This window comes from Cetorhinus maximus, unplaced genomic scaffold (assembly GCF_964194155.1).
Source record: "Cetorhinus maximus unplaced genomic scaffold, sCetMax3.hap1.1 HAP1_SCAFFOLD_1434, whole genome shotgun sequence".
NCBI lineage: Eukaryota > Metazoa > Chordata > Chondrichthyes > Lamniformes > Cetorhinidae > Cetorhinus > Cetorhinus maximus.
Window position 1 is genome coordinate 23,675 of NW_027597375.1, and position 25,596 is coordinate 49,270.

General features: G+C 47.0%; 2 protein-coding genes across 2 annotated transcripts; one reads left to right on the forward strand and one right to left on the reverse strand.

Annotated features, from left to right (window-relative positions):
• Window positions 1–98: 98 nt before the first annotated feature.
• brf2 (BRF2 general transcription factor IIIB subunit) lies at window positions 99–8,809 on the reverse strand. The gene is made up of 5 exons (XM_078536706.1): window positions 8,718–8,809; window positions 8,286–8,472; window positions 3,843–3,902; window positions 2,572–2,893; window positions 99–1,162 (listed from the first exon to the last, which is right to left on the reverse strand). The coding sequence occupies exons 2-5, from the start codon at window positions 8,437–8,439 to the stop codon at window positions 391–393; spliced, it is 1,308 nt and encodes a 435-aa protein (XP_078392832.1). The 5' UTR covers window positions 8,440–8,472; window positions 8,718–8,809; the 3' UTR covers window positions 99–390.
• Window positions 8,810–9,082: 273 nt separating this feature from the next.
• Window positions 9,083–25,137, forward strand: LOC144676220 (uncharacterized). Its single transcript, XM_078536707.1, has 9 exons — window positions 9,083–9,243; window positions 9,357–9,432; window positions 15,411–15,542; window positions 16,312–16,435; window positions 17,795–17,855; window positions 19,515–19,561; window positions 19,653–19,728; window positions 20,060–20,149; window positions 22,947–25,137. The coding sequence occupies exons 1-9, from the start codon at window positions 9,092–9,094 to the stop codon at window positions 23,743–23,745; spliced, it is 1,557 nt and encodes a 518-aa protein (XP_078392833.1). The 5' UTR covers window positions 9,083–9,091; the 3' UTR covers window positions 23,746–25,137.
• The last annotated feature ends 459 nt before the right edge of the window (window positions 25,138–25,596 follow it).

Consider the following 25,596-nt stretch of genomic DNA (forward strand, 5'->3'; position numbering starts at 1 on the left):
TGGGAGGTGGGGGTGGGAAGGTTGGGAGGTGGGGGTGGGAAGGTTGGGAGGTGGGGGTGGGAAGGTTGGGCGGGCAGGGACGGAAAAGACTTAGTGACACTGGATCACGATCAGGAACCAATGTGGGAGCAGCTTTGAGTCTGTTTAATGTGCATAACTCAGCTGATTCTCAGTGCCTGGCGTTCCACAGTGAGGTACCAGAGTGACCCTTTCCAGACAGAATCATCTTCAGAGGGAACCCTCAACCAGGCACCTACACTACCTGGGTTACAGGTGCTGGCACCTGCACCACACTCCCCCCCAACTCCCTTCCTCCCAACCGCCCACAGGAGGGTCACACGCTCCCTACAACAAGCATCACTGGGTAAATGATAGAGCCCAGGGAGCTGCTCACAGGATGGCACGTGCTGCCTGGAAGGCTGCCACCTCGTCAGGTGTCCTCAGGTACTGCTCGATTTCACTATCTGATATCTCCTCCTCTCCTGTGGTTGGCTCGGTGCCTTGGCTTCCCTCTGCTTCTGGGCAGGACTTTCTCTTCTTCCTTTGTGTGAGGCACGGAGGGAGGAAGATTGGCGCTGCGCGTTTGTGCCCTGGCCCCATATTCCCTGTGGGACTCAGCTGATCCTGAGGAGAGGGCCCAGTCTCCCCACCCTCCCCATCCCTGGTCCACTCACCCCCACCCTCAGTCTCCCTGCCCGTTTCCGTTGCAGTTCCTTCGCTCGGGTCCATATGCCCGCCTGCATTCTCTGTCCAAGCGAGGCTGAGCGTCTGTCTGAGTAACAGGGCTCGATGACGGAGAATGTCATTGGTGTACTTCACCACAGTCTTGGCATCGAGCCGCTGTGATGCCAGCCATGCCAGCTGCGATGCCAGCCGGAGCAGAATGTCAACGATCTCCTTCACCCTCAGTGAGGCGGGCGGGGGCTGCCTGATCCCTGCCAGCTTGCAGAACTTCCCCAGACTGCACTTCAGACGGTGCACAGGGAGAAGCGATTGCCAGGCCAGGTAAGCTGCAGCCGTGATGATGGGCACAGGGTGTCTCCCAGTCACCAGCCACGTCTCACTGGCCAGCTCCACAAGCTGCAGGGCACGATCCACCACCTTGTCTTTATTCTCCAGGAACATGGACGGGACTGACGCAGAATTCTGGAACAAGTTAAGCCTATAAGGAGGGGGGGAAAAAAAAAAATCAAAGTTGCAGTGTGCAGGAAATACACTCCTGACATCCCTCATTATCTCAGACACAACAATAGCCGCCTGCTCAGCGATGCTCAGCTTAGGTTGCACCAGGACCACTCAGCCCCGATCTCATTACAGCCTCCGTCCAAAGACGGACAAGAGATGAGGATGACTGCCTTGACATCAAGGCAGCACTTGAAGGAGTGTAGCATCAAAGAGCCCTAACAAAACTGGAGTCAATAGGAATCAGGGGGAAAACTCTCTGCTGGTTGGAGTCATATCTAGCACAAATGATGATGCGGTTGTTGGAGGTCAGTCATCTCAGTCCCAGGACATCATAGCAGGAGTTCCTCAGGATAGTGTCTCGGTCCAACCATGTTCAGCTGCTTTATTAATGACCTTCCTTCCTTCCATCCTGACTCCCCAAAGCCTATCCACTGTCTACAAGGCACAAATCAGGAGTGTGATGGAATACTCTCCACTTGCCTGGAAGAGTGCAGCTCCAAAAACTCTCAGGAAGCTTGACACCGTGAGGACAAAGCAGCCCACTTGTTTGGCACTCCATTCATAAACAATCGCTCCCTCCACCACCGATGTAGTGGCAGCAGTGTGTACCATCTACAAGATGCACTGTAGGAACTCACCAAGTCTCCTTCAACAGCACCTTCCAAACCTGCAACCTCCACCATCTAGAAGGACAAGGGCAGCAGATAGATGGGAATGCCACCACCTGGAAGTTCCCCTCCAAATCACACAGCATCCTGACTTGAAACTAAATCATCATTCCTTCAATGTCACTGGGTCAAAATCCTGGAACTCCCTCCCTAACAGCACTGTGGGTGTACCTACACCACATGGACTGCAGCGGTTCAAGAAGGTGGGGCTCACCACCAGTGTCAAAGGTCAGTGAACAATGGCAAGGGGGTCAGCAGAGAATGGCCACCAGCTATTTCTCATTCAGACACCACCTGACCTACTCTGCATTTTCAGCTTGCTGACAGGAGTTCCTTTAAATTAAGCTTAATTCGTTTTTGAGTTTCGGAGCTCATGATTATAGTTTAAATGCAACACCCCACAGTGTGGCCTGCTCCTGAATATCCGAATATTGAAGCTGACCTGAGTGTGGACAGAGTGCTCGCAAACGAACAACGCTGTCAGCAAATCGGACTGGATACCCAGTGGTGGCTGGCAATGCCAGTAGCCTTGGAGCAGGACACCAACTTCAGCTGTGGGGGCACAGACGCAATTTCTTCTGAATGCCAATTTGTGCCAATCCTTGTTTATTTCTGAGCTGCTTTAGTTAACCTCGCTGGAAACAGTGAAACTGTTTAAACAAGGAAATTGAGAGTTGTAAATTGGGAGATCAGCGAGGATAAAAGGGGATGTACTCACCCGTCACAGTGAGTTTTCACCAGATCCAGGAGGCTGAGAGTGGGGATATCCAGGGTAAGCTCTTTCACCATGTGCTGATAGACTGTCGAGAACAGAGCGGGCTCCACGTGAAGAAGCGAGCAGATGGTACTCATGGTCAGGGGCCAGTTGTGCTGGCGACAGGAGATATGAACACAGCAGCCCACCAAGGCTTCCTTCTTCTCCAGAGTGACATGCAGGAAGCTCTGATGCTCATAGGCCCTCAGGTAGAGTTCAATGGCCGTGTCCTCCACAACTGGACGCACCCGGAGAATCCGGCACAGGTCATGGACCCGCTTCTGACCTGAGGGGGTGGGGGAGGGAAAGAAATCAGGGTGAGAGAAAGAGAACCGGAGTCACCAAGAGGAGGAGGACCATGTGAGGGAAGTGACTGCAGGTAACATTACGCTGACAGCAATAATACAACTAACAACATCTTGCACTCAAGACAGCACCGAGGGAGCACCGCGCTGTCGCAGGTCTGGCCCCGAGGGAATTGCATTGTCGGAGGTGCCGATTTTTGGCTGAGACATTAAACCGACACTGTGTCTGCATTCTCAGGTGGGCTTAAAAGATCCCATGGCATTATTCGAAGAACACGCAAGTTCACCCCTGTATGCTGGCCAATATGCAACCCTCAAATCAACATTATTAAAAGCGGCTCAGTTTTATATTTGTGGGAGCTTGCTGCACACACACTGGCTGCTGTGGTTTCTACGTTAAAATAACAACTATAATTCAAAACATTCCTGAGATCATGCTGGACATGGGAAACATTTTAGATATTTTAATCCACTAAAATTAAACTCTAAATTTCTTTAATTCCTTTTTATGAACAGATATGCACATTTGTGGTTAATTACAAGTATTTGGTGGGAGGGGAGGGGAGGGGAGGGGGTGGGGTGGGGGTGTGAGGCAAATTGGTTGAGACATGGTGTCAATAAACACATTGATCTCAACTATCTGTCCATCTCCCTCCAGGGGCCAAACATTGACACGGCATCATCACTGTTCCTCCATGTCTCGTGCATGGCTGTTCTCTGAGGGGTGAACTTTCCGCTCAAAGTGTCTTGCTTTCAAATTATGGCTTTACTCGCTTTGAAATACTTAATACAACTTAAGAGAGATCGAAAAACGAGACCTATCACTAAAATTACCAGCTCAGACAAAGTGTCATTGACCCAAATCATTAACTCAGTTAACTCTGCTGAGTGCTTCCAGCATTGTCTACTTTTACTATTCAAGGATCTTACCTTGTATCTGATTGCGACAAGGCTTTTTCACCTCTGCTGTAGTTTCACTGTATCTCACTGCTGTGGAAGAGGATTGAAAGAGTGAACTTCCAACATTACAGTTTAACGTTGAGACAGGCTGTGCTACCTGAGCTCTTCTTAGTGTCTCTTGTACAGGTACAGCACTTGAAACAACCACACATTCCCCTTAATAGCTGCTGGGATTTTGCAATTCTGCTCAAAACATTCCGATAAGAGCAGATTAAATGTCATGTCTCATGCTCCCTGGCACAGTGCCTGTCTTCTGCCTCATTCATAGAATCATAAGGGCACAGAAGGTCATTTGGCCCATCGTGTCTGTGCTGGCTCTCCCATGTACTGCCACTCCACGCACTGCCACTCCCACGCCCTCTCCCCACATGCCTGTGCATTCCTCCTTTTTTCAGATATTTAGAAAATGTAGTAAAATTTGCATCACTCTGGCCATTGTGTCTGCACCGTCTGAAAAAGCCCCCACCATGCGTAATCCCATTTTCCAGCATTTAGTCCGTGGCCCTGCAGATTACGAGACTTCAGGTGCACATCCAGACACATTTTAAATGAGTCGCGGGTTTCTGCCTTTACTACCCTTTCAGGCAGAGAGTTCCACACCCCCACAACCCTCTGGGTAAAAAATGTTTTCCTCATCTCCCCGCGAATCCTTCTACCAATCATTTTAAATCTATGCCCTGTAGTCACTGACCTCTACTAAAGGAAATAGGCTCTTCCCATCCACTATATCCAGGTCCCTCACAACCTTGTACACCTCAATCAAATCTCCTCTCAGCCCCCTCTCTTCCAAGGAAAACAACCCAGCCTATCCAATCTTCCCTCACAGCTTCACTATTTTGGTCCTGGCAACATCTTCGTAACTCTCTTCTGGTACAACTCTCTAGTGCAACTACATCCTTTCCGTAATGAGGTGACCAGAATTGCGCACAGTACTCGAGTTGTGGCTTAACTAATGTTTTGTATAGCTCCAGCATAACCTCCCTGGCTCTTATATTCGATGCCTTGACTAATAAAGGAAAGGATTCCATATACCTTCTTAACCACCTTACTGAACTATTCTGCTCCTTCAGGGACCTGTGGACATCAAGGCCCCTCACTTTCTCTGCACCACTCCGTCTCCCTCCCACTTTTTCCATATTCCTCTGCCTTTTTTGACCTCCCCAAATGCATCACCTCACGCTTCTCTGGGTTGAATTATTTTGCCACTTTTCTGCCCACTTGACCAATCCATTGATATCTTCCTGCAGTCTACAGCTTCCCTCCTCAGTATCAGCCATGCGGCCAATTTTTGTGTCATCTGCAAACTTCTTAATCATGCTGCCTATATTTGAGTCCAAATAATTAATATATACCACAAAAAGCAGGGGACCTAGTACTGAGCCCTGTGGAAACCCATTGGCAAAAACACAAAAGTATTGCACACTTTACCTCGCTGGCACCCATTCTGCACATCTCTCCTCCCCTTTAACATTTCAGATGTAACACATTAGTGATTTAGGATTTCAGCTTCCTAAACATTAAAAGCACCCCTAAAGTGGATAAGATTATTTAAAAAAAAGTTAACAGGTTTTGTGGTAAGAGGGATTGAATATAAAAATTGTGATGTTATGGGGAATTTATACAAAACCTCAGTGTGCAGTTTCCAGTGGATTGTGGGTAATTTCATGGAGTGGTGAAGGGATAGTACAGAATGGAGAGACAAAGTTTCCAGTGATTTTGGGGCTGAAGCAAGAGGACATAAATCAAAAAAAAAAAGTACATTGTATTGTACGTTTTAGGGCGACGATAGGCAATCCAGTGTAACAATAATTAACTGGACGAGAGCCGACTTCAATGGGGCAAGAACAGAGCTGGGTCAATTAGACTGGAATGAAAGATTGACAGGAAAAACTGTAGCTGAACAATGGGCTAATCAAAGAAGATTTGGTTCGGGCACAGTCAAGGTATATTCCATCGAAAGGGAAAGGTAGGACAAACAAATCCAGAGTTCCCTGGATGATAAAGGAGATAGAAACTAAGATAAAGAAGAAAAAGTGTGCTTATGACAGGTGTCAGGTAGAAAATACAATCGAGAACCAAGAGGAATACAGAAGGTTCAGAGGGGAGATGAAAAAGCATATTAGAGAAGCGAAGAGGGATTATGAGAAAGGACTGGCAGCCAACATAAGGGGGAATCCCAGTGTTCTATAGGTATATAAATAGTAAACGGGCGGTAAAAGGAGGAGTAGGGCCGATTAGGGACCTAAAAGGGAATTTACACATGGATGAAGGGGCCATGGCTGAGATATTAAACGAATACTTTGCATCCATCTTTACCAAGGAAGTAGATGCTACCCAGGCCATGGTGACAGAAGAGGAAACTCCGTCACTTGAAGGGTTCAAAATTGATAAGGAGGAAGTGTTGAATAGACTGTCAGTACTTAAAAGTTGACAAGGCACCGGGACCAGGTGAGATGCATCCAAGGATAGGTCAGTAAAGGTGAGAGTAGAAATTGCAGGGGCATTAGCCATAATCTTTCAGTCTTCCGTGGATTCACGGGTGGTGCCAGAGGACTGGAGAATTGCAAACATTATGCCCTTGTTCAAAAAAGGTTGTAGGGATAAACCCAGCAATTACAGACCAGTCAATTTAACTTCAGTGGTGGGCAAGATTCTAGAAACAATTATTCGGGATAGTATTAGTAGTCACATGGAAAAAGATGGGTTGATAAGAAAGAACCAGCATGAATTTCTAAAGGGGAAATCGTGTTTAACTTGCTAGAGTTTTTTGAAGAGCTAACAGAAAAAGTCGATGAGGGTAATGCTGTTGATATGATGTACATGGCCTTTAAAAATACATTTGATACAGTGCCACACAACAACTTCAGAAAAGTTATTGTTCATGGCATAAAAGGGACAGTAGCAACGTGGATACAAAATTGGCTGAAAAATAGGAAGCAGAGAGTAATGGTCAATGGATATTTTTTGGGCTGGAGGAAGGTTTTTAGTGGAATTCCCCAGGGGTCGTTATTGGGACCCTTGCTTTTCCTGATATATATTAATGATCTAGTTCTTGGTGTGAAGGGGACAATTTCAAAGTCTGTGAATGATACGAAGCTTGGGAGTGTCGTGACCTGCAAGGAGGTGTGGAACTTCAAGAGGGCATAGACAAGTTGGTGGAGTGGGCAGATAAGGTGGCAGATGAAGGTCAATGCGGAGAAGTGTGAAGTGATGCATTTTGGTAGGAAGAACGTGGAGAGACAATATAAAATAAGGGGTGAAATTTTGAAGGGGGTGCATGAACAGAAAGACCTGGGTGCATATGTGCATAGATCATTGAAAGTGGCAGGACAGGCGGAGAGAGCAGTTAATAAAGCATATAGTATCCAGGGCTTTATTAATAGGGGCATAGAGTACAAGAGCAGGGAGGTTATGCTGAATTTATATAAGGCACTCGTTAGACCTCAGCTGGAGTATTGTGTACAGTTCTGAATGCCACACTATAGGAAGGATATGAACACAATGGAGAAAGTGCAGAAGAGGTTTACAAGAATGGTTCCAGCAAAGAGAAACTTCAGCTATGAAGATAGATTGGAGTGGTTGGAACTGTTCTCCTTGGAGCGAAGAAGGCTAAGAGGAGATTTAATAGAGATGTTCAAAATCACGAGAGGGCTGGAATTGCATATAGGGAGAAGTGGTTCCCGTTCGTAAAAGGATCAAGAACGAGAGTACACAAAAGAAGCAAATGTGACATGAGAAACAACTTTTCACACAACGAGTGGTTCGGGTCTGGAATGCACTGCCTGTAAGCATGGTGGAGGCAGGTTCAATCAACGCATTCAAGAGGGCATTAGATGATTATTCGAATAGAAACAACATGTAGGGGTACGGGGAAACTGCAGGGTAATAGCACTAGGTCAATAATGCTCCTTTGGAGAGCCGGTGCAGACACCATGGGCCGAATGGCCTCCTGTATTATTAAAATTCTGTGATTCTGGAAAAAATGCAAGATATTTAAGACAAAAAAGGGAGTTTTTTTAAAAAAGAAAGAATGGGTTGGGAGACTATTAATGAGTTAGAGAAGGAAAAAAACAGTAGTACTTGGGAAATGAATGGTACTGGCCCGAACTCGAGTTCCATTTTAAGGTGTACAAGACCAGTTCGGACCAGTACCAGTCATTTCCCCAAGTTTTACAGGTTTCACACCAGGAGGCTAGTCCAATGTAGAGGCAAAGCTTCTCTTCCACCACGGGGAAACAAGATCATCTCCCAGCTATTTCAGGGGAACTGATATGATAACAACAGAGGTCAGCACACACCCAGTGCTGGGACACCCCTGCTTGGCGTGTACCTAAGGCCAGAGTGCCACAGCAATCATTCAATTGAAATTACTTCAGTGAGAATTGAGGTTGAATGAGAAATGAGGATTTGTACCTTGGGAGAAGGTTTCCTCGGAGCGTGTGGTTGTGAGCAGCCCCTCAGTCAGCAGGAAGCCACATTCAGTGCACACCAGGTGGTTCTGGCTGTAATGGGAATCCTCTTCCACCTTAGAGGAGCCACATTCTGGACACTTTCGTTGTCCAGACATCTTCCAGGTTCCTTTCTACACCAAACACAGCAACTGAGAGAGAGAAAAAAAATACAACCATAAAACTATTTACTTGGGCATCTCCCCCATCGTGTCTTAATACTGATTTCCCCCTCCTCCCCGATACAAAGAGCCTGAATTTGAATACTTGCATTTCTGTGGCGCCTCCAGCTCTGACTCTGGAGAGACAGCAACGCAGCCACTCGCCCTGCTGGAAATAAAAGCGCCGCCTGCCGCAAAAAACGCGCGATATGTATTAGAAAAGAGCAATTGAAAACCTATATAAATAGATAATCGTGTTGCACTCCATGGAGTGAGTATGATTATAATGGTCGAAAGGAAAAAGCGTCCCAAAGACGTTCGCGGTGCTGCCTTTGCACTTGACAAAGATGGCGGTGGTGCCTTCCCATCACAAAGATGGCGGCAGTCCATTTACCCCTCACAAAAGATGGCGGTCCCCTTCCTTCTTCCCCGCCCCAAACCCCCCACAAACATGGCGGTCATCCCCCCGCCCCCCCCCTCACGAAGATGATGACTGTTCCTCTGCCCCTTACAAATATGGCGGCGGCGGAACTGCTCCTCAAAAACATGGCGCCGGACCGGCGCCTTCCATCTTCCCCAAGCCAATAATGCTGGCGGGTGCGCCTGCGCAATGGCTGTTGCCGGACGCAGGGGCCTGGACGTGGGCCTGGGTTTGTTGTTGGCGGTCGGAAGCGGGAGGCGACTCTGGGGCCGCAGCGAGGGTCGAGCCGGCGGCAGTAACAGCCTGAGCGAAGCTATGAGCAAGAACAAGATCCCGGACAGGTGAGGCCTGGGCCCGAGTTCCACGGGCAGGGCCGCCGCGCCCCTAGGCCGCGCTTTAATCCCTGAGTGTCTGCGCGCCGGTGTCGCTAATGTTTCCTCCTTTCTCTCTGTAGGTGGCAGAACTATTCTGCTGTGGGACTCAGGATCCCGGGAACCAGATTCATCGCATTTAAAGTCCCATTGAAAAAGGTACAGAAAGTGATCAGAAATGCTAATGGAATGTTGGCCTTTACATTTGAAATACAAGTTATACTTCAGCTATACAAAGCCCTGGTCAAACCACACCTGGAGTTATGAGCAACACACCTTACGAAGGACATATTGGTCTTGGAGGGACTGCAGTGTAGATTTACCAGAATAATGCCTTGATTCCAAGGGTTAAATTATGAGGAGAGGTTACCCTACCCAAATTAGTGTTGTATTCCCCAGAATTTAGAAGGTTATGGGGTGATTTGATCAAAATTTTCAAGATATAGGGAAAGGATAAGGTCAATAGAGAGAAACTATTTCCACTGGCTGGGGAGTTTAGGACTTGAGGGGCACAGTCTAAGAATTAGACCCAGACCTTTCAGGAGTGAAATTAGGAAACACTTCAACAGACAAAGGATAGTAGAACAAAAACAGAATTACCTGGAAAAACTCAGCAGATCTGGCAGCATCGGTGGAGAAGAAAAGAGTCGACGTTTCGAGTCCTCATGACCCTTCAACAGAACTGTTGTTAGTTCTGTTGAAGGGTCATGTGGACTCGAAACGTCGACTCTTTTCTTCTCCACCGATGCTGCCAGACCTGCTGAGTTTTTCCAGGTAATTCTGTTTTTGTTTTGGATTTCCAGCATCCGCAGTAGTTTTTTGTTTTTATCAAAGGATAGTAGAAGTTTGGAACTCTCTTCTGCAAGTGCAGTTGATGCTAGATCAATTGTTCATTTTAAACCTGAGATTGATAGATTTTTGTTATCCATAGGTATTAAGGTATACAGGAAAGGTAGGTATGTGGAGTTAGGTCACAGATCAGCTGTGACTTCATTGAATGGTGGAACAGACTCGATGGGCTAAATGGTTTCTGCAATTATATACTGTGTATTCTGCAAGTATATGAAATGGGAATGTTTTTCTCTGAGGGTAATCAGTCTGTGAAATTCTCTTCCACAGAGAACAGTGGAGGCTGGGTCATTGAATTTATTCAAAGCTGAGTTAGACAGATTTTTGATCGAGAAGGAATTCAAGGGTTGTGGAGGGCAGACAAAGTGGAGTTAAGACCACAATCCAATCAGCCACGCTCTTATGGAATGGTGGAGCAGAACTCGAAGGGCCGAATAGCCTACTCCTGCTCCTAAGTACTATGTTCCTAAGTTCCTAAAGTTGGTTCCTCAGAGGATCTAAGGCTGAGGGGCATGTTAGTGGGGTGGTAAAAAAGGCATATGGGACACTTGCCTTTATCAATCGAGGCATAGATTACAAAAGTAGGGAGGTCATGTTGGAGTTGTATAGAACCTTGGTGAGGCCACAGCTGGAGTACTGTGTGCAGTTCTGGCCGCCACATTATAGGAAGGATGTGATTGCACTGGAGAGGGTGCAGAGGAGATTCACCAGGATGTTGCCTGGGATGAAACATTTAAGTTATGAAGAGAGGTTGGATAGACTTGGGTTGTTTTCATTGGAGCAGAGAAGACTGAGGGGCAACTTGATTGAGGTGTACAAGCTTATGAGGGGCATGGACAGGGTGGATAGGGAGCAGCTGTTCCCCTTAGTTGAAGGGTCAGTCACAGGGGGCATAAGTTCAAGATGAGGGGCAGGAGGTTTAGGGGGGATGTGAGGAAAAACTTTTTTACCCAGAGGGCGGTGACGGTCTGGAATGCACTGCCTGGGAGGGTGGTGGAGGCGGGTTGCCTCACATCCTTTAAAAAGCACCTGGATGAGCGCTTGGCACGTCATAACATTCAAGGCTATGGGCCAAGTGCTGGTAAATGGGATTAGGTAGGTAGGTCAGGTGTTTCTCATGTGTCGGTGCAGACTCGATGGGCCGAAGGGCCTCTTCTGCAATGTGATTCTGTGAAAGTAAGATTTAAGGTAATTGGCAAAAGAAGCAATGGTGACATGAGGAAAAATGTTTGCACATAGCAAATGGCTAGGATTTGGAATGCACTGCCTGAGAGTTAGTAGAGGCAGATTCATTCAAAGCATTCAAGAGGGAATTGGATTGTTATCTGAAAAGGAAGAATGTGCAGGGCTCTAGGGAGAAGGCAGGGAAGTGGCACTAGGTAAATTGCTTCTACAGAGAGCCAGTGCAGACACGACAGGCCAAATGGCCTCCTGTGCTGTAACAATTTTGTGGTTCTGTAATTAGTGGATGCCACAGGGATCAGTGCTGAGTCCTCAACTATTTACAATCTGTATTAATGACTTGAATGAAGGGACAGAGTGTATTGTAGCCAAATTTACTGATGATCCAAACATAGACAGGAAAGCAAGTTCTGAGGAGAACACGAGTTTGCAAAGGGATTTAGAGAGGATAAGCGTGTGAGCAAACATTTTGCAAGTGGAATTTAATGTGGGAAAATGTGAGGCTATCCACTTTGGTAGACAGGATAAAAAGCAGAATATTCTTTTAATGCAGAGAGAGTAGAGAATGCTGTGGTACAGGCAGATCTGTATATGAATCACAAAAAGTTAGCTTGCAGATACAGCAAATAATTAGGAAGCGTTATGACCACTGGAGGTCATTGAGAAGAGGCTACCCAAATTAGGGTTGTATTCCCTAGAATTTAGATGGTTATGGGGTGATTTGATCAAAGCTTTCAAGATACAGGCAAAGGATAAGGTTGATGAGAGAGAAACTATTTCCACTGGTTAGGGAGTCTAGGACTAAGAGGCACAGTCTAAAAATTAGACCCAGACCCTTTAGGAGTGAAATTAAGAAACACTTCAACACACAAAGGGAGGTATCATTCTAGTAAATCTACGCTGCTGGAGTTAAATGCTGCACAAACCAAATCCCAGAGGGAAACTTGGCTTATGGGTTGCAACTTTTTTGTATTCTGATGATGAGAAAACGACATACTGATCTCAGCAGTAAGAGATCCAGTAACACTTTTGGGTTTTTGTAAATTTTTAAAATTATTAACTAGAAAGAAAAGAAAACTTAAGCAAATAAGCTTACACAATTTCAGTTAGGCTTATGAAACATTCCTTCAAAACACGCTACTTGGTCAAACCCACAAGTAAAAACTCTCCAGGCAACATTCCTTTATAGATGTTTAGATTTGAAAAAACCAGCAATATCTCACAAGGCAAATTGCTGTAGCTTCAATAAAGGTGTACCACAAAAGGAAAATTGTGTTTAGCCAACTTATTGGAATTATTTGAGGAAGTAACATGTGCTGTGGATAAAGGGGAACTGGTAGATGTACAGTATTTAGATTTCCAGAAAGTATTTAATAAAGTGCCCCATCAAAGGTTATTGCAGAAAATAAAATCTCATGGTATAGGGGGTAACATTGGCATGGGTAGAAGATTGGCTGGCTAACAGGAAGCAGAGAGTAGGCATAAATGCGTCTTTTTCAGGTCGGCAAGATGTAATGAGTGGTGTGCCACAGGGATCAGTGCTGGAGCCTCAACTGTTTACAATTTAAATAAATAACTTGGACAGTGGGATGGTTGCCAAATTTGCTGATGACACAAAGATGGGTAGGAAAGTAAGTTGTGAAGAGGACATAAGGAGGCCACAAAAAGATACAGATTAAGTGAGTGGGCAAAGACCTGGCAATGGAGTAAAATGTGAGCAAATGTGAAATTGTCCATTTTGGCAGGAAGAATAAAAAAGAACCATATTATCTAAATGGTGAGAGATTGCAGACCTCTGAGGTGCAGAGGGATCTGGGTGTCCGAGTGCATGAATCACAAAAGGCTAGTATTCAGGTACAGCAAGTAATTAGGAAAGCTAACAGAATGTTATCATTTATTGCAAGGGGGATTGAATACAAAAGTAGGGAGATTATGCTTCAGTTGTATAGGACACTAGTGCGACCACATCTGGAGTACCATGCACATTACTGGCCACCTTATTTAAGGAAAGATGTAAATGCTTTGGAAGCAGTTCAGAGAAGGTTTACCGGACCAATACCTGGAATGGGTGGGTTGTCTTAATGAGGAAAGGTTGGACAGACTAGGCTTGTATCCGCTGGAGTTTAGAAGAGTAAGGGGCGACTTGATGGAAACATTTCAGATCCTGAGGGGTCTTGACAGGGTGGATGTGGAGAGGATGTTTCCTCTTGTGGGAGAATTCAACTGGGCAGTGTTTAAAATAAGGGGTCAGCCATTTAAAACAGAGATGAGGCGAAATTTTTTCACTGAGGGTCATGAGTATTTGGAACTCTCTTCCTGAAAAGGCGGTGGAAGCAGAGTCTTTGAATATTTTTAAGGCAGAGGTGGATAGATTCTTGATAAGCAAGGGGGTTATTGAGGGTAGGTGAGATGCAGACTTCAGGTTACTGTCAGATAGCCATGATCTTATTAAATGGCAGAGCAGGCTCGAGGGGCCGAATGGCCTACTCCTGCTTCTTGTTTGTTTGTCCACAAGACCTGTGCCACCTTCCACTTCATGGTATGGAATCCACTTCAGAATACTGCTTGCTGCAGCACAAGAGTTCTCAACAGCTCAGACTCCAGCTTAACAGCTAGACAGCTATCTCTCCAGCTCAATAGCTAAAAACCAGCTACCACAGTAACTCTCAAAATCTTTTTTCCCTTTCATCTCATTCCCATTGTTCTCACACCCCTTTGAAACTGAAACCCTTCCAAATATAAGATCTTTCATGTTTCCATCTTGTCTTTGCTTTTGGGTCAATAAATGTATAACATTCCCACTACTATTTCCCTATGGACTCCTTCAAGATGCAAACATTTTTCTCGTTACCTCTGACTCCCCTTTGAAATTCAAACAACCTCTCAACTTATCTAAAAATGCAAATGTTTGATCTAACCTATTTACTTGTGCTTCAACTCAGCACCTCTTATCCTTTTCATGTTTCCAACACCCCAGACAACTTGACTGCTATCAAACTTGTCCAGCTTAATTAAATCACAAACACACAGACGCAGACATCCAGCTTTCTTTACAGAGTAACACAGTATACCCCAAAATTTAAAAAAAAAACACCCATTCTCACAGAAGGCAAATGGAATGTTGGCTTTTATTGTAAGGGCGTCTTGTTACAACTGTACAGGACCTTGGTGAGACCACACCTAGAGTACTGAGTCTTGAAGGAATGCTTGTATTGGAGAAGGTTCACCAGGTTGATTCCTGGGATGAAGTGGTTGTCTTATGAGGAAAGGTTGGGCCTTTACTCGTGGGAGTTACCCTCGCACTGCATCCAGTATGTAATCTCAGTTCAGTCACCCAATCTCTATTTGACTATTTTGATCTCTAAACATACCTCTCTTGCACACTCAGGCTTCTAAACCCATTCCTCCACTTCCCCACCTTCCTCTACCTTCACTGTTAATAACAGTCAGACTCTAACTCATTCTCAAGCCCTTAAAATTTTTAACTGTCGCACCGACAGTAGTGTGTACAGTTTTGGTCTCCTTGTTTAAGGAGGGATATACTTGCACTGGAGGCAGTTCAGAGAAGGTTCACTAGGCTGATTCCTGTGATGAAGGGCTTATCTTATGAAGAAAGGTTGAACAGGTTGGACCTTTACCCCACTGGCATTTAGAAGAATGAGAGAAGATGTCATTGAAATATATAAGATTCTGAGGGGGCTTGACAGGGTGGATGTTGAGAGGATGTTCCCCCTCATGAGGAGTTCTAGGACTAAGGGGTAATGGTTTCAGAATAAGAGGTCTCCAATTTAAGACAGAGGAGGGGGAATTTCTTCTCTGAGGGTTGTTAATCTTTGGAATTAATTCTCTATCACAGAGCAGTGGAGGCTGGGGTCATTGAATATGTTCAATACTGAGTTAGACAGACTTTTGATCGACAAGGGGGGGTCAAGTGTCGTGAGGGACAGACAGGTAAGTGAAATTGAGGCCACAGTTAGCTCAGCCATGATCTTATTCAATGACAGAGTAAGCACGAGAGACTACTCCTGCTCCTACTGTTTCTTATGTGCTTATGGCCACCTCCTGCTCTTTTATCTCCATTGCCTCGATGTATGTTTTTTTTTCAGCTGTTCGAAAGACATCTGCAAGCTGGTGAATTCTTCTCACCGACTGACCTCTTGAGACAGATCAAAGGACAGAGAGAGGAGCTGGGGAAAATCATTGACCTTACCAATACGAAGCGTTATTATGACCCCAAGGTAAAGTCTTTGCTTTATCCCTTGGCTGACCGGGGCAGGGCGGGGGTGCGACAGGCACAATTACAATTCATGGATTTTGGTCTACTGTTGAAGCTAGTGCCAGTTATCAGTGATTGTCCTGATTGAGGGATTTTGCTGACTAGCACCTTAGTCAGGCTCCTCGTTTGGGTTATAGTTCTATTTTGGTCCTGCTGGCATAGAAATGGCATTTCTTTCTTTTCAATGTGTTGTTTAGAAATCACCTCTAGAAATAATAAATGGAGGTGGGGTGGGGGGGGAAGTACGGCACGGAATTTAGAGTTATTTCTGAAAAGTTGTGGGTCAGAGAGATCACTGGTATTGTCTCCAGCAGAAATGTAGTCCCCATTTGCACTAGCAAGGTGTGAGAGACTGCAGAGGGGAATGATTATTTTTTTGGGCGGGTGTGTGGGGGCAGAAGGTAGTTAGATTAGAGAACCCAGGAGTGCAGAGACAGCCAACACTGTGAGCAGTTTTTTCAATGAAGTGTAATTGTGGCTGTTTGAAGTTTGAAATATGAACCCTTAGCTGAACAGATCTCCAACAAATGTATGTAGTGTGTTGAGGAAGCTCTGAGCTGGGTAATTGGGGTGGGGAACAGGGTTGTAAAGTGGGAGAACACACTGCATCAGACAGCATGCAGGGACATCAGTGCTGATCCTATGTTAGATAATCACACTGAATATGTCTCCACAGGCACACACCCTGTTGCTGTGCCAGTTCATTTTCAAATTATTCTCTGTTGTTGTAGGAGTTGCCAGAGGGTTTGACCTACGAGAAGATTTTCACTGCCGGACATGAAGTGCCAACTGCGAAAAACATTTTAACATTTAAACAAGCTGTACAAAGCTTCCTGTCGGATAACATGGACAATGGTAAGCTCATCCCCTCCCCAACCCCTGCCCCCAGGGGTGAGGTGGCAGGGCCAAGACTTGGTCTTTAATGTCTGATTAAAGGGAAGGGCCTCAGCCTCTTGCGTGGCTGAATTCATTGATTTTCTCACTTGGAGTGATGAGACTCAAGGTTTGCTTTCTGCCTGTCACATTGTGCTGGTTTCCTCAGCTGCTGAATGTCCTGGATGCAAGCGGGACACCTTTTGAGACGTTCAACAGCATTTTAAAGTGAATTAAATCCTTTTTTTTGAGGTGTAGTCACTGTCATAATGTAGGGCAATTTGCCAGTTATATGTACACAGCTAGCTTCCACAAACATCAGTGTGAGAACAAGCAGATAACCTGTTTTTGAAGTAATGCTGGTTGAAGAATAAATGTTGGCCAGGGTACGGGAAAAAAAACCCCCTGCTCTTCTTTGAATAGTACAGTGGAACCTTTTGCTTCCACTTTGAGGGTGTGGCGCCCGCTGGGTGCTGCCCCTCTGTAGGTGTGGTGCCCCCTGGGTGCTGCCCCCCTGTAGGTGTGGCGCCCCCTGGGTGCTGCCCCCCCTGTAGGTGTGGCGCTCCCTGGGTGCTGCCCCCCTGTAGGTGTGGCGCTGCCCCCCCTGTAGGTGTGGCGCTGCCCCCCCTGTAGGTGTGGCGCTGCCCCCCCTGTAGGTGTGGCGCTGCCCCCCCTGTAGGTGTGGCGCTGCCCCCCCTGTAGGTGTGGCGCTGCCCCCCCTGTAGGTGTGGCGCTGCCCCCCCTGTAGGTGTGGCGCTCCCTGGGTGCTGCCCCCCCCCCCCCCCTGTAGGTGTGGCGCCCCCTGGGTGTTGCCCACCTGTAGGTGTGGCGCTCCCTGGGTGCTGCCCACCTGTAGGTGTGGCGCTCCCTGGGTGCTGCCCCCTCTGTAGGTGTGGCGCCCCCTGGGTGCTGCCCCCCCTGTAGGTGTGGCGCTCCCTGGGTGCTGCCCCCCCTGTAGGTGTGGCGCTCCCTGGGTGCTGCCCACCTGTAGGTGTGGCGCTCCCTGGGTGCTGCCCCCCCTGTAGGTGTGGCGCTCCCTGGGTGCTGCCCCCCCCTGTAGGTGTGGCGCTCCCTGGGTGCTGCCCCCCCTGTAGGTGTGGCGCTCCCTGGGTGCTGCCCCCCCTGTAGGTGTGGCGCTCCCTGGGTGCTGCCCCCCTGTAGGTGTGGCGCTCCCTGGGTGCTGCCCCTTGATGTTTTGCGTCGGACCTGAGTCTGACGTCAACATGTTAGAGAGTCTGGATGTTTGCAATCACCCCCCCAGGCATATTATTTCATGTACAGGACACTGGGATAGGGGTCAAAGCTTTATGTTGAGCCTTTGTCTTATCCATCTACTTGTAGATAAACTGGTTGGCGTTCACTGCACTCATGGAGTTAACCGAACTGGCTATCTAATTTGCAGGTAAGTTGTCAGCTGTATTCGTAACCATGTCACTGAGCAAAGAGGAAGTGGCTGAGCAATTCTGTTGCCTTCCTCCACCTCATTTGATTTTGCAGGAAGGAGCTGCAGCCTTCTTTAGGGTTGAGGGTGCTGCTTATTGGGAGTTAGAGACGGTAGGCCACCCCCCCTCGCCATCTCCCCTACCCCAATGGTGCTGAGACATCTCATTGCCCACAGCTCATTGAGCTGGTTACAACCGATGTCTGCAGTTATTCTTTGAACTCAACCATTATATTTTCTGCTGTCCTGCAGACTTGATCCCTTCGTTTCAGTTGCACCAGGAATCTGTACGTGGGCAAGCTGTCTGATCTGAGTCCCATCCAGACCTCTGACATTCACTTTCTGATGTGATCATTAATCAGGGGCAGGTCCCTGTCACACTTGCCCCTCTTTTGCCAAGCAGGGCCGTAGCTCCTTTGCCCACACCCCTTATCGCTAACTCACCCCAAACCAGCGATTGTTTCAGAGACGTTCCCCGTCTTTGGATAAACGAGCTGTTTCACCGGGAACGGAATTTGAGTCGTATACCTCTGAAGAATCCCTGCTCTTTGTCTGAGTGATTGGAGATTGTACGGTTCCTGTTGGAGCATACCTCAGTTAGTTTAATTCAAGAGATATCTCATGGTCTGAAGCTGTAGTTTGTGCAGAGTGAGAGTGAGGGGGTCTGGATTCTCACAGGCAACACTAACTGTGCTTTCAATCTTTGAACTGAGCCCTGCCCAGCTAGAACATGGTGTTCCCACAGGAAACATTTCACTGTAGTGCCTGTTAAAACATGCTCCTCAGTAAAGTTTGTCTGACACTTTCTCCTCCAGTGTCTTGGATTGGCTAGCAGTGTCACAATGCTGATTCACTCTGTACCCTGAAACTATTAACCCACCAGCTGTACAATTCCACACTGTTGTTCCAAACTAGGGCCTTGTGTATGGAGAGAGCAACACTGATGACTGGTGGGGATGGGCAGCATCTGGAAAGGATAAGTTAGCAGTGCTAAATGAAGCTCATGAGGCACACAAACAATTGAATTGGTTTCTGTGTGTTTTTCTCCAGGTATATTAGTGTGTGGTCTCAGTAAACCAGAGACAGCACTGGCTATGCTAGTGACTGGGTGAAAATGGGAGCCTTGCATTGTGAGCTTTGACTGTTGACTGAAAGGTGTGCATTCCTATAGCACCTTTCACAACCTCGGAACAGCTCAAAGTCCTCTTCACCCAGTGAAGTACTTTGTGGTGTCATCACTACTGTAATGTAGGAAATATGGCAGTCAGTTTGCGCACAGCAAGCTTCCACAAGCAGCATTGTGAAAATAACCAGATAATCTGTTTTTCTGATTTTGATTCGGGGATAAATATCGGCCAGGACACCAGGGAGAACTCCCTCCTCCTCTTCAGAATAGTGTCATGGGATCTTTTCTGCCCGTCTGAGAGGGCACACGAGGCCTCAGTTGAACATTTCATCTGACGGCAGCACAGGGAGTGGCAGCCTCGATTTTGTGCTGAAGCCTCGAGTGGAATTGGAACCCACATTCTTCTGACTTGAGTCAAGAATGCTAACCACTGAGCTGCAGCTGCCAACATTCTTGTTTGCAGTTCTCTGATTCTTCTCTCTGGTTTGTTTCAGGTACCTGATCGATGTGGATGGGATGGAGCCTCACAGTGCAATAGATTGTAAGCTCTTGGTTTTCACGACTTGGCTTGTCATGGCTGTTGCACTGATTGTCGTTTTAAAATCTCTTAATCCCTGGTTCTTTCTCTCCAGTGTTCAATAAATCCCGAGGCTACCAAATAGAAAGGCAGAATTACATACAGGATCTACTGCAAGGGCCACGCAGGAGGTAAGGTCCACTGACTTGGGATCCAAGTGAACAGCAATCTTAATAGCCAGCACTCAGGCTATTCCTGTATCCAGGCTGTATAAGGGTAGTGGCAGAGTTGCAGTCTGATTCTCACTCAGATTCACTCACTCACTATGACCTTACCCAGTTTTTGCCGATCAAGTTTCTGTACACTAAATGTACACTAAAATAGTTCCCGGAATGCGAATATATGCCCTGGAGGGCTTTGCGTATTTCAAACGCGTTCCTTTCTCTTTATTGCAGTGAATTTCGCAATGAGAAGATATGTCAGCTCAACTTTCTTCTATGTTTAACTTTTTCTGCCATGCAGCAATAAAGGAATTGATGTACCTGCTCCATGCCCAGTTATGAGGCTGAAGGAACCACACAGCCAGCAGGCCATGTTCAAGCAGCGAGAGAGGTGTGTAACAGTGTGGTCATTCAGTTTGCTTGAACCTGATTTCCTGTAGGTAAAAGCAAAATACTGCGGATGCTGGAAATCTGTTACCTGTAGGCAATGTGCTGTCAGTTAGGCATGAAATCCTCAACTGTCTGACGACTAATTCCTGATTTGTTTTTTTCCCAATTGCTGGTTTAATTTTTTTTTTGTCTGCAACTGTTGGTGATAGTTCTACTTTTCCCATTCACACCTTCTCTGGTCCCACATTTTGTTTATTTTCTGGTCCCATCACTATCCACCTTCGCCTTGCACCATCATCGGGCTTTTGTCAATTAATCTCTCCTCAAACTTTCACTTTTGTTCTCCCCTACCTTCCCAGGCGATGCTTAAAACCTGCTACATCTCAAAGTACTCCCAGTTCATCAGACCTCAAACATTAACTCTCTGTCTCTCCATTGATGTTGCTGAGTGTTTTCTGTCTTCAGTTCCTGAATGGTCTGTATGTTGAGGGAGCTGGGTTAACAGTGGGCTGAAATACAGGCATGGTCTGGGCTTTGGGAGTTTGTGGGGATGAATCCAGAGTGGCGGACACAAGTGTCAGAGATTTGGGGGTACATTGGCACCTCAACTTGGTAAGGCCACTTAACAAACAAAACTATTAGAACCCCGGGCCTTAGGGCAACTGGCATGAAGCGTAATAGCCGACGCTTCATGGTGGATGTGTGAAAAACCTTACACGGATCACAGTTTGCCAATCTGTGTGCAATTTTGCACTCTATTCAATAAAAAGGACATTGAGGCAATCGAGATGGTATAGCGCAGATTCACGTGGGTGATGCCCCGTATGAGGAAATAAAAATATGAAGAAAGACCTGATGTTCATTAAAACAGCGGAGATTGTGGGGTGATTTAACTGAGTGGTGAAGGAATGGGACAGAGTGGAAGGAAGCGGTTCCCAGTGGTCGAGGCATCTAGACACCCATTATAAGATGCAGTGCTAGAGAGTTCAGGACAGAACGGAAGACAATCTCTTTATAAAGAGGGCGGCAAGGCCGCCGAATGAGTTAGTAACCCAGGCAGAGATCACCACCACAATATTTAAGAGACAGACATGCTTGAAGGAAGAAGGTGTGTGGCAGGTAAACACCAGCACAGGCTGGCTGGGCCGAATGGCCTGCACCTGCGTTGTGATTCCATTGTAAGGTGTAATTTTCTGTTATTACACTGAATGCACTCCAGTGTGTTGGGTAACGTGTACTGGGACCATAAGGGTCCATTGGGTACATTTGTGAGACAGTTTGTTTGACTGGAGCAGCTGCTTTGACTTGGTGTCCAGCTCCAGAATGATGCTGTGCACAAAGTTTGTGGTGCTCTCTTTGGCTGCAGCTTGCAGCCTGTTGTGTGACTATCTCACTGATTTGTTCACAGGGGTGATGGTCCCTCAGCTGCTCACTGTCCCATGTGCCTCTTGTTATACAGTGTTTGTGACTGCTGCAGCAGTTAGCTGCAAGGAGCAGGGCAGATGTGCAAAAAAGCGGAGTGTCTAACCTCCCACAGGGACACAGCAGTCTCCTGCGTATCCATCTATTTGTTGTACTGTTAGATGGTATGTTCAGAAATAACACCTGTTTGATGCAATGTTCCTTTGTCGAGAGGAAAGCTTGTTATTTCAGTTATTTAAACAGCACTAATTCTCTCCCAGATACAGCTATCCTGCGTTTAGCACCTAATGTGTTCCGAAAAAGGCATGTTAAAGGAAAAGCACTTTCCCATAAGAAACCATGTAATAAGGATGGGTTATGTTCCTGACCTGTACATTTTGCATTGGGTGCCTTGAACCTAACTGACCCAAAAATCCCCTTACTAACTTACTGCCTCGTAACAATTTACAGTATTAACTCTTTCCACTCGGCTCTCGCACACCGCTTGCCAGCTCTGCTGATTTTCCAGCTCCTCGATCCTGCCGATTACCGCTTGCCTCGCTGTGAGTGAGGGCTTCGGGAGGGAGGGAGTGGGCCGGGGGGGGGGGGGGGGGAGGAAATGAGCAAGAGGGTCGGGAAGGGAGGGAAACGATTGAGAGTTTGTTTTTTAAAAAAGAAAATGACTTGGTAACCAAGTTAAAACAAAAATAGCGGCAACACTATTGGGCTGACCCTCCAGTACGTTACTGTGGGAGGGGCAGCACTGAGGGAGCACGGCACTGTCGCAGGGACGGTACTGAAGGAGTGCTGTAATGTTGGAGGAACAGTACTGAGCGAGTACTGCACTGTTGCAGGGGCAGTACTCTGAGTGCTCCATTGTTAGAGGAGAAATACTGAGGAATTGCTGCACTGTTAGCAGAGCAGTACTGAGGGTGTACTGCACTGCTGCATGGACAGCACTGGGGAAGCATTGCTTTGTTGAAGTAGGAGTACCGAGGAAGCGCTGCACTGTCGGAGAGTCATTACTGAGGGAGTGCTTCAGCGTCTAAACACTACTGGCAGAAGAGAAGGCGAGTTCTTTCCAGTGTCTTGGCCACTATTTATTTCTCAACCAACACTTAAAACCCATGAACTGGTCATTTATGTTGGTGAGATTTGTGGGATCTTATTAGTGCAGAATATTTATCTGCTTAACAATAACTGTCCTTGGCCCTTTGCAGTCAATGAGAGATGTAAAATGGAGTGACATTGGTTTGTCTCTGTTGGAAATGTTGTCTTATGTTATATCTAGGCATACATTGTGCAGTGTTTTGCAGAGAATATGAAATACAAGGATAGATTCCTAGAGTGCTCCAGTCTGTAAATCTGTAAATGATGCATTCACTGTTCTCTTACAGACCATACCAGGGGAAATGTCCCACTCGTAATGGCTTTCGTGAGTTCAGCCAATTGAGCTGCCCAGCAAAACAGTCTGCTCAACCCTACCAGCCTGTGCAGCGTCCCAACAGACAATGGTTTGGGACTGGCACTGTGCATCAAACAATGCAGTATAATGGGAATGTCAAGACATTTTCCAACTGTGATTACGGAAGACAGGAATTGTCCTGGGAAAATTGTCAGCCCGAGTCCTCACGGCAGAGCGGTCAGCCCGAGTCCTCACGGTGGAGCGACCGGCCCGAGTCCTCACGGTGGAGCGACCGGCCCGAGTCCTCACGGTGGAGCGACCGGCCCGAGTCCTCACGGTGGAGCGACCGGCCCGAGTCCTCACGGTGGAGCGACCGGCCCGAGTCCTCACGGCAGAGCGACCGGCCCGAGTCCTCACGGCAGAGCGGTCAGCCCGAGTCCTCACGGCGGAGCGGTCAGCCCGAGTCCTCACGGCGGAGCGGTCAGCCCGAGTCCTCACGGCGGAGCGGCCAGCCCGGGTCCTCACGGTGGAGCGGTCAGCCCGAGTCCTCACGGTGGAGCGGTCAGCCCGGGTCCTCACGGTGGAGCGGTCAGCCCGAGTCCTCACAGTGGAGCGGTCAGCCCGGGTCCTCACGGTGGAGCGGTCAGCCCGAGTCCTCACGGCAGAGCAGCCAGCCCCAACCCCCCTGGCAGAGTTATCAGCTTCCACATGCTGCAAGGGGTAAAAGAGGCAGGAAACTAAACTCTGGAGGTCAAGATAGATTGAATATACATCTTCGATGGGACAATTAAAATGCAAACAGGAACTATTTTAGTAATTTAATTTGCCAATGTATAAACATATTTAGCATTGCTTTTTTATAAAGACTGATTCATTCTAAACTACTGTTCAACATGAAACAGAGCAGCTGAATGGGAGCTAGTGTTGGTTTGAGATCAAAGCTTCACCGGGTTTGTCTTGTCTGTCAGTGCCAAACACTGTTTAATGTTGTGTTTGAGGATCTTAACTCATTCCCTGAGACCACTGCCGCCCCACCACTGACAGTCCTGACCCCAGTGTTAGCCAGTTCAAACTTCTCGCCTCTCTTAACCCCAAGTTTAGAAGCCCATTGTCTACAGTTGTACTCTGGGTACCTGAGGGGGCATAGTGGATACGTCATGCAGTCAGCATTATACTGCTGAGATCTCTGTTAAAGGAGGGCTTTCTCCTGCGGCCCTTCCACTTTCATCATCGAGGTAACCGAGCTGACTGTTTAACATCTTTGACACTTAAAGCTGGGACGAGCAGATCTTGTATGTCGCATGTTCCCTGGTGCAGCAATACTCGGTGTCCCATCCTTTTCTTGCCCAGTGACCATTCCCTGGTGTCTGTAACCAGCCATTATTAGAGTGCAGTTGGACAGGGGAGAGGAGGTAGAGAATCCCTGAATTCCAGCTCTCCATGCCTCTGCCACTGATATTAAGTGATGGACTTTTACCAGGCTCATAACTAGTACTGTCTGATCATGGCATCACACTGAAAAATCATTTCCATTATTTTATATTTAGCTTCTGGGTTGATATATAATCTGACCTTAGATTTTACCCAGGCCAGCTAGAAAGCATTGTACCAAAGGAAATGGTTAAATCTTATATTTGAAACTGGGCTTCTTTTTAAATTGTTCCTTTTAAATTATTTAATTCCTAATCCATGCGGCCATCTTTGAACTGCACTCCGCCAAATCCACTGATCTCGGCTGGTTGTGGGTGGAATATGATGGGGGACGTCAGTCAGAGCCTCATATTCCCAATCAGTGGAGCCTGGTGCCATTTGTGGAGGTCAGGCTCAGCTCTGTGCCTTGTCCATGCAGTGGGATAGCCTGCAGACCCTCATTGTCTTAGCTCATGGGGAATGGACACTTAGAGCTGAAGGATGGCAAGTGCCTCAGTGAGAGCAGTTGACCTATATTCTCTGACTGGCTGCTTCTCTCAGTAATACTATATGCCAAAGTGGCCTCTTTCTTCCACCAGCTTCTCCCTGGCCCCTCAGTATCCACGTTCAAATGAGACAAAGCTCAAGCTTTTTCTTTTCGCTTCGAAACACAAATTGCCTGAAAAAAAAAAATTTTAATTTTTAGGATTGTTTTACTTTCACATTCTGCACTGTGCAAAAACTTAATTCAGAAATAAATGACTTTCCCAGTCCAGTGGCTGCAGTTTTCTCATCCCAAGGATCGTGAACGTGAGGGATTCATTTTTAACTGTTGCTGCCCCAGGCATGCTCTGGGGAAAGAGTTGCTTTGCTTTGCTTAAACTCACTCTCAGAATCTTGCAGATTGCCAGAGGGTAGGAAGTGAGGAGTCCAAAATGAGGCACTCGGTTGGAGCCATGTGGGTCACCCGAACAGTGTGATAACAAGTCAAAATGACCCTATCTTAAACAGTGAGATGGCCTGCGGACTGGAGTTTGTCTGCCGTTGCACTTCTGAGTGTTCTGAGGCTTCAGAGTGAAGCTCTCACTCCTCCATCTCCCCTGCCCCCAATGTGTCACCCATTAAATGAGGTCTGTAAGGACTTTGCTTTTAACTGGTTGTATATCCGTGGATAAAGTATGTTAAGCGAACTTCTGTCAGGGGAGGCTGGCTTACCCACTCCACCCCAAATA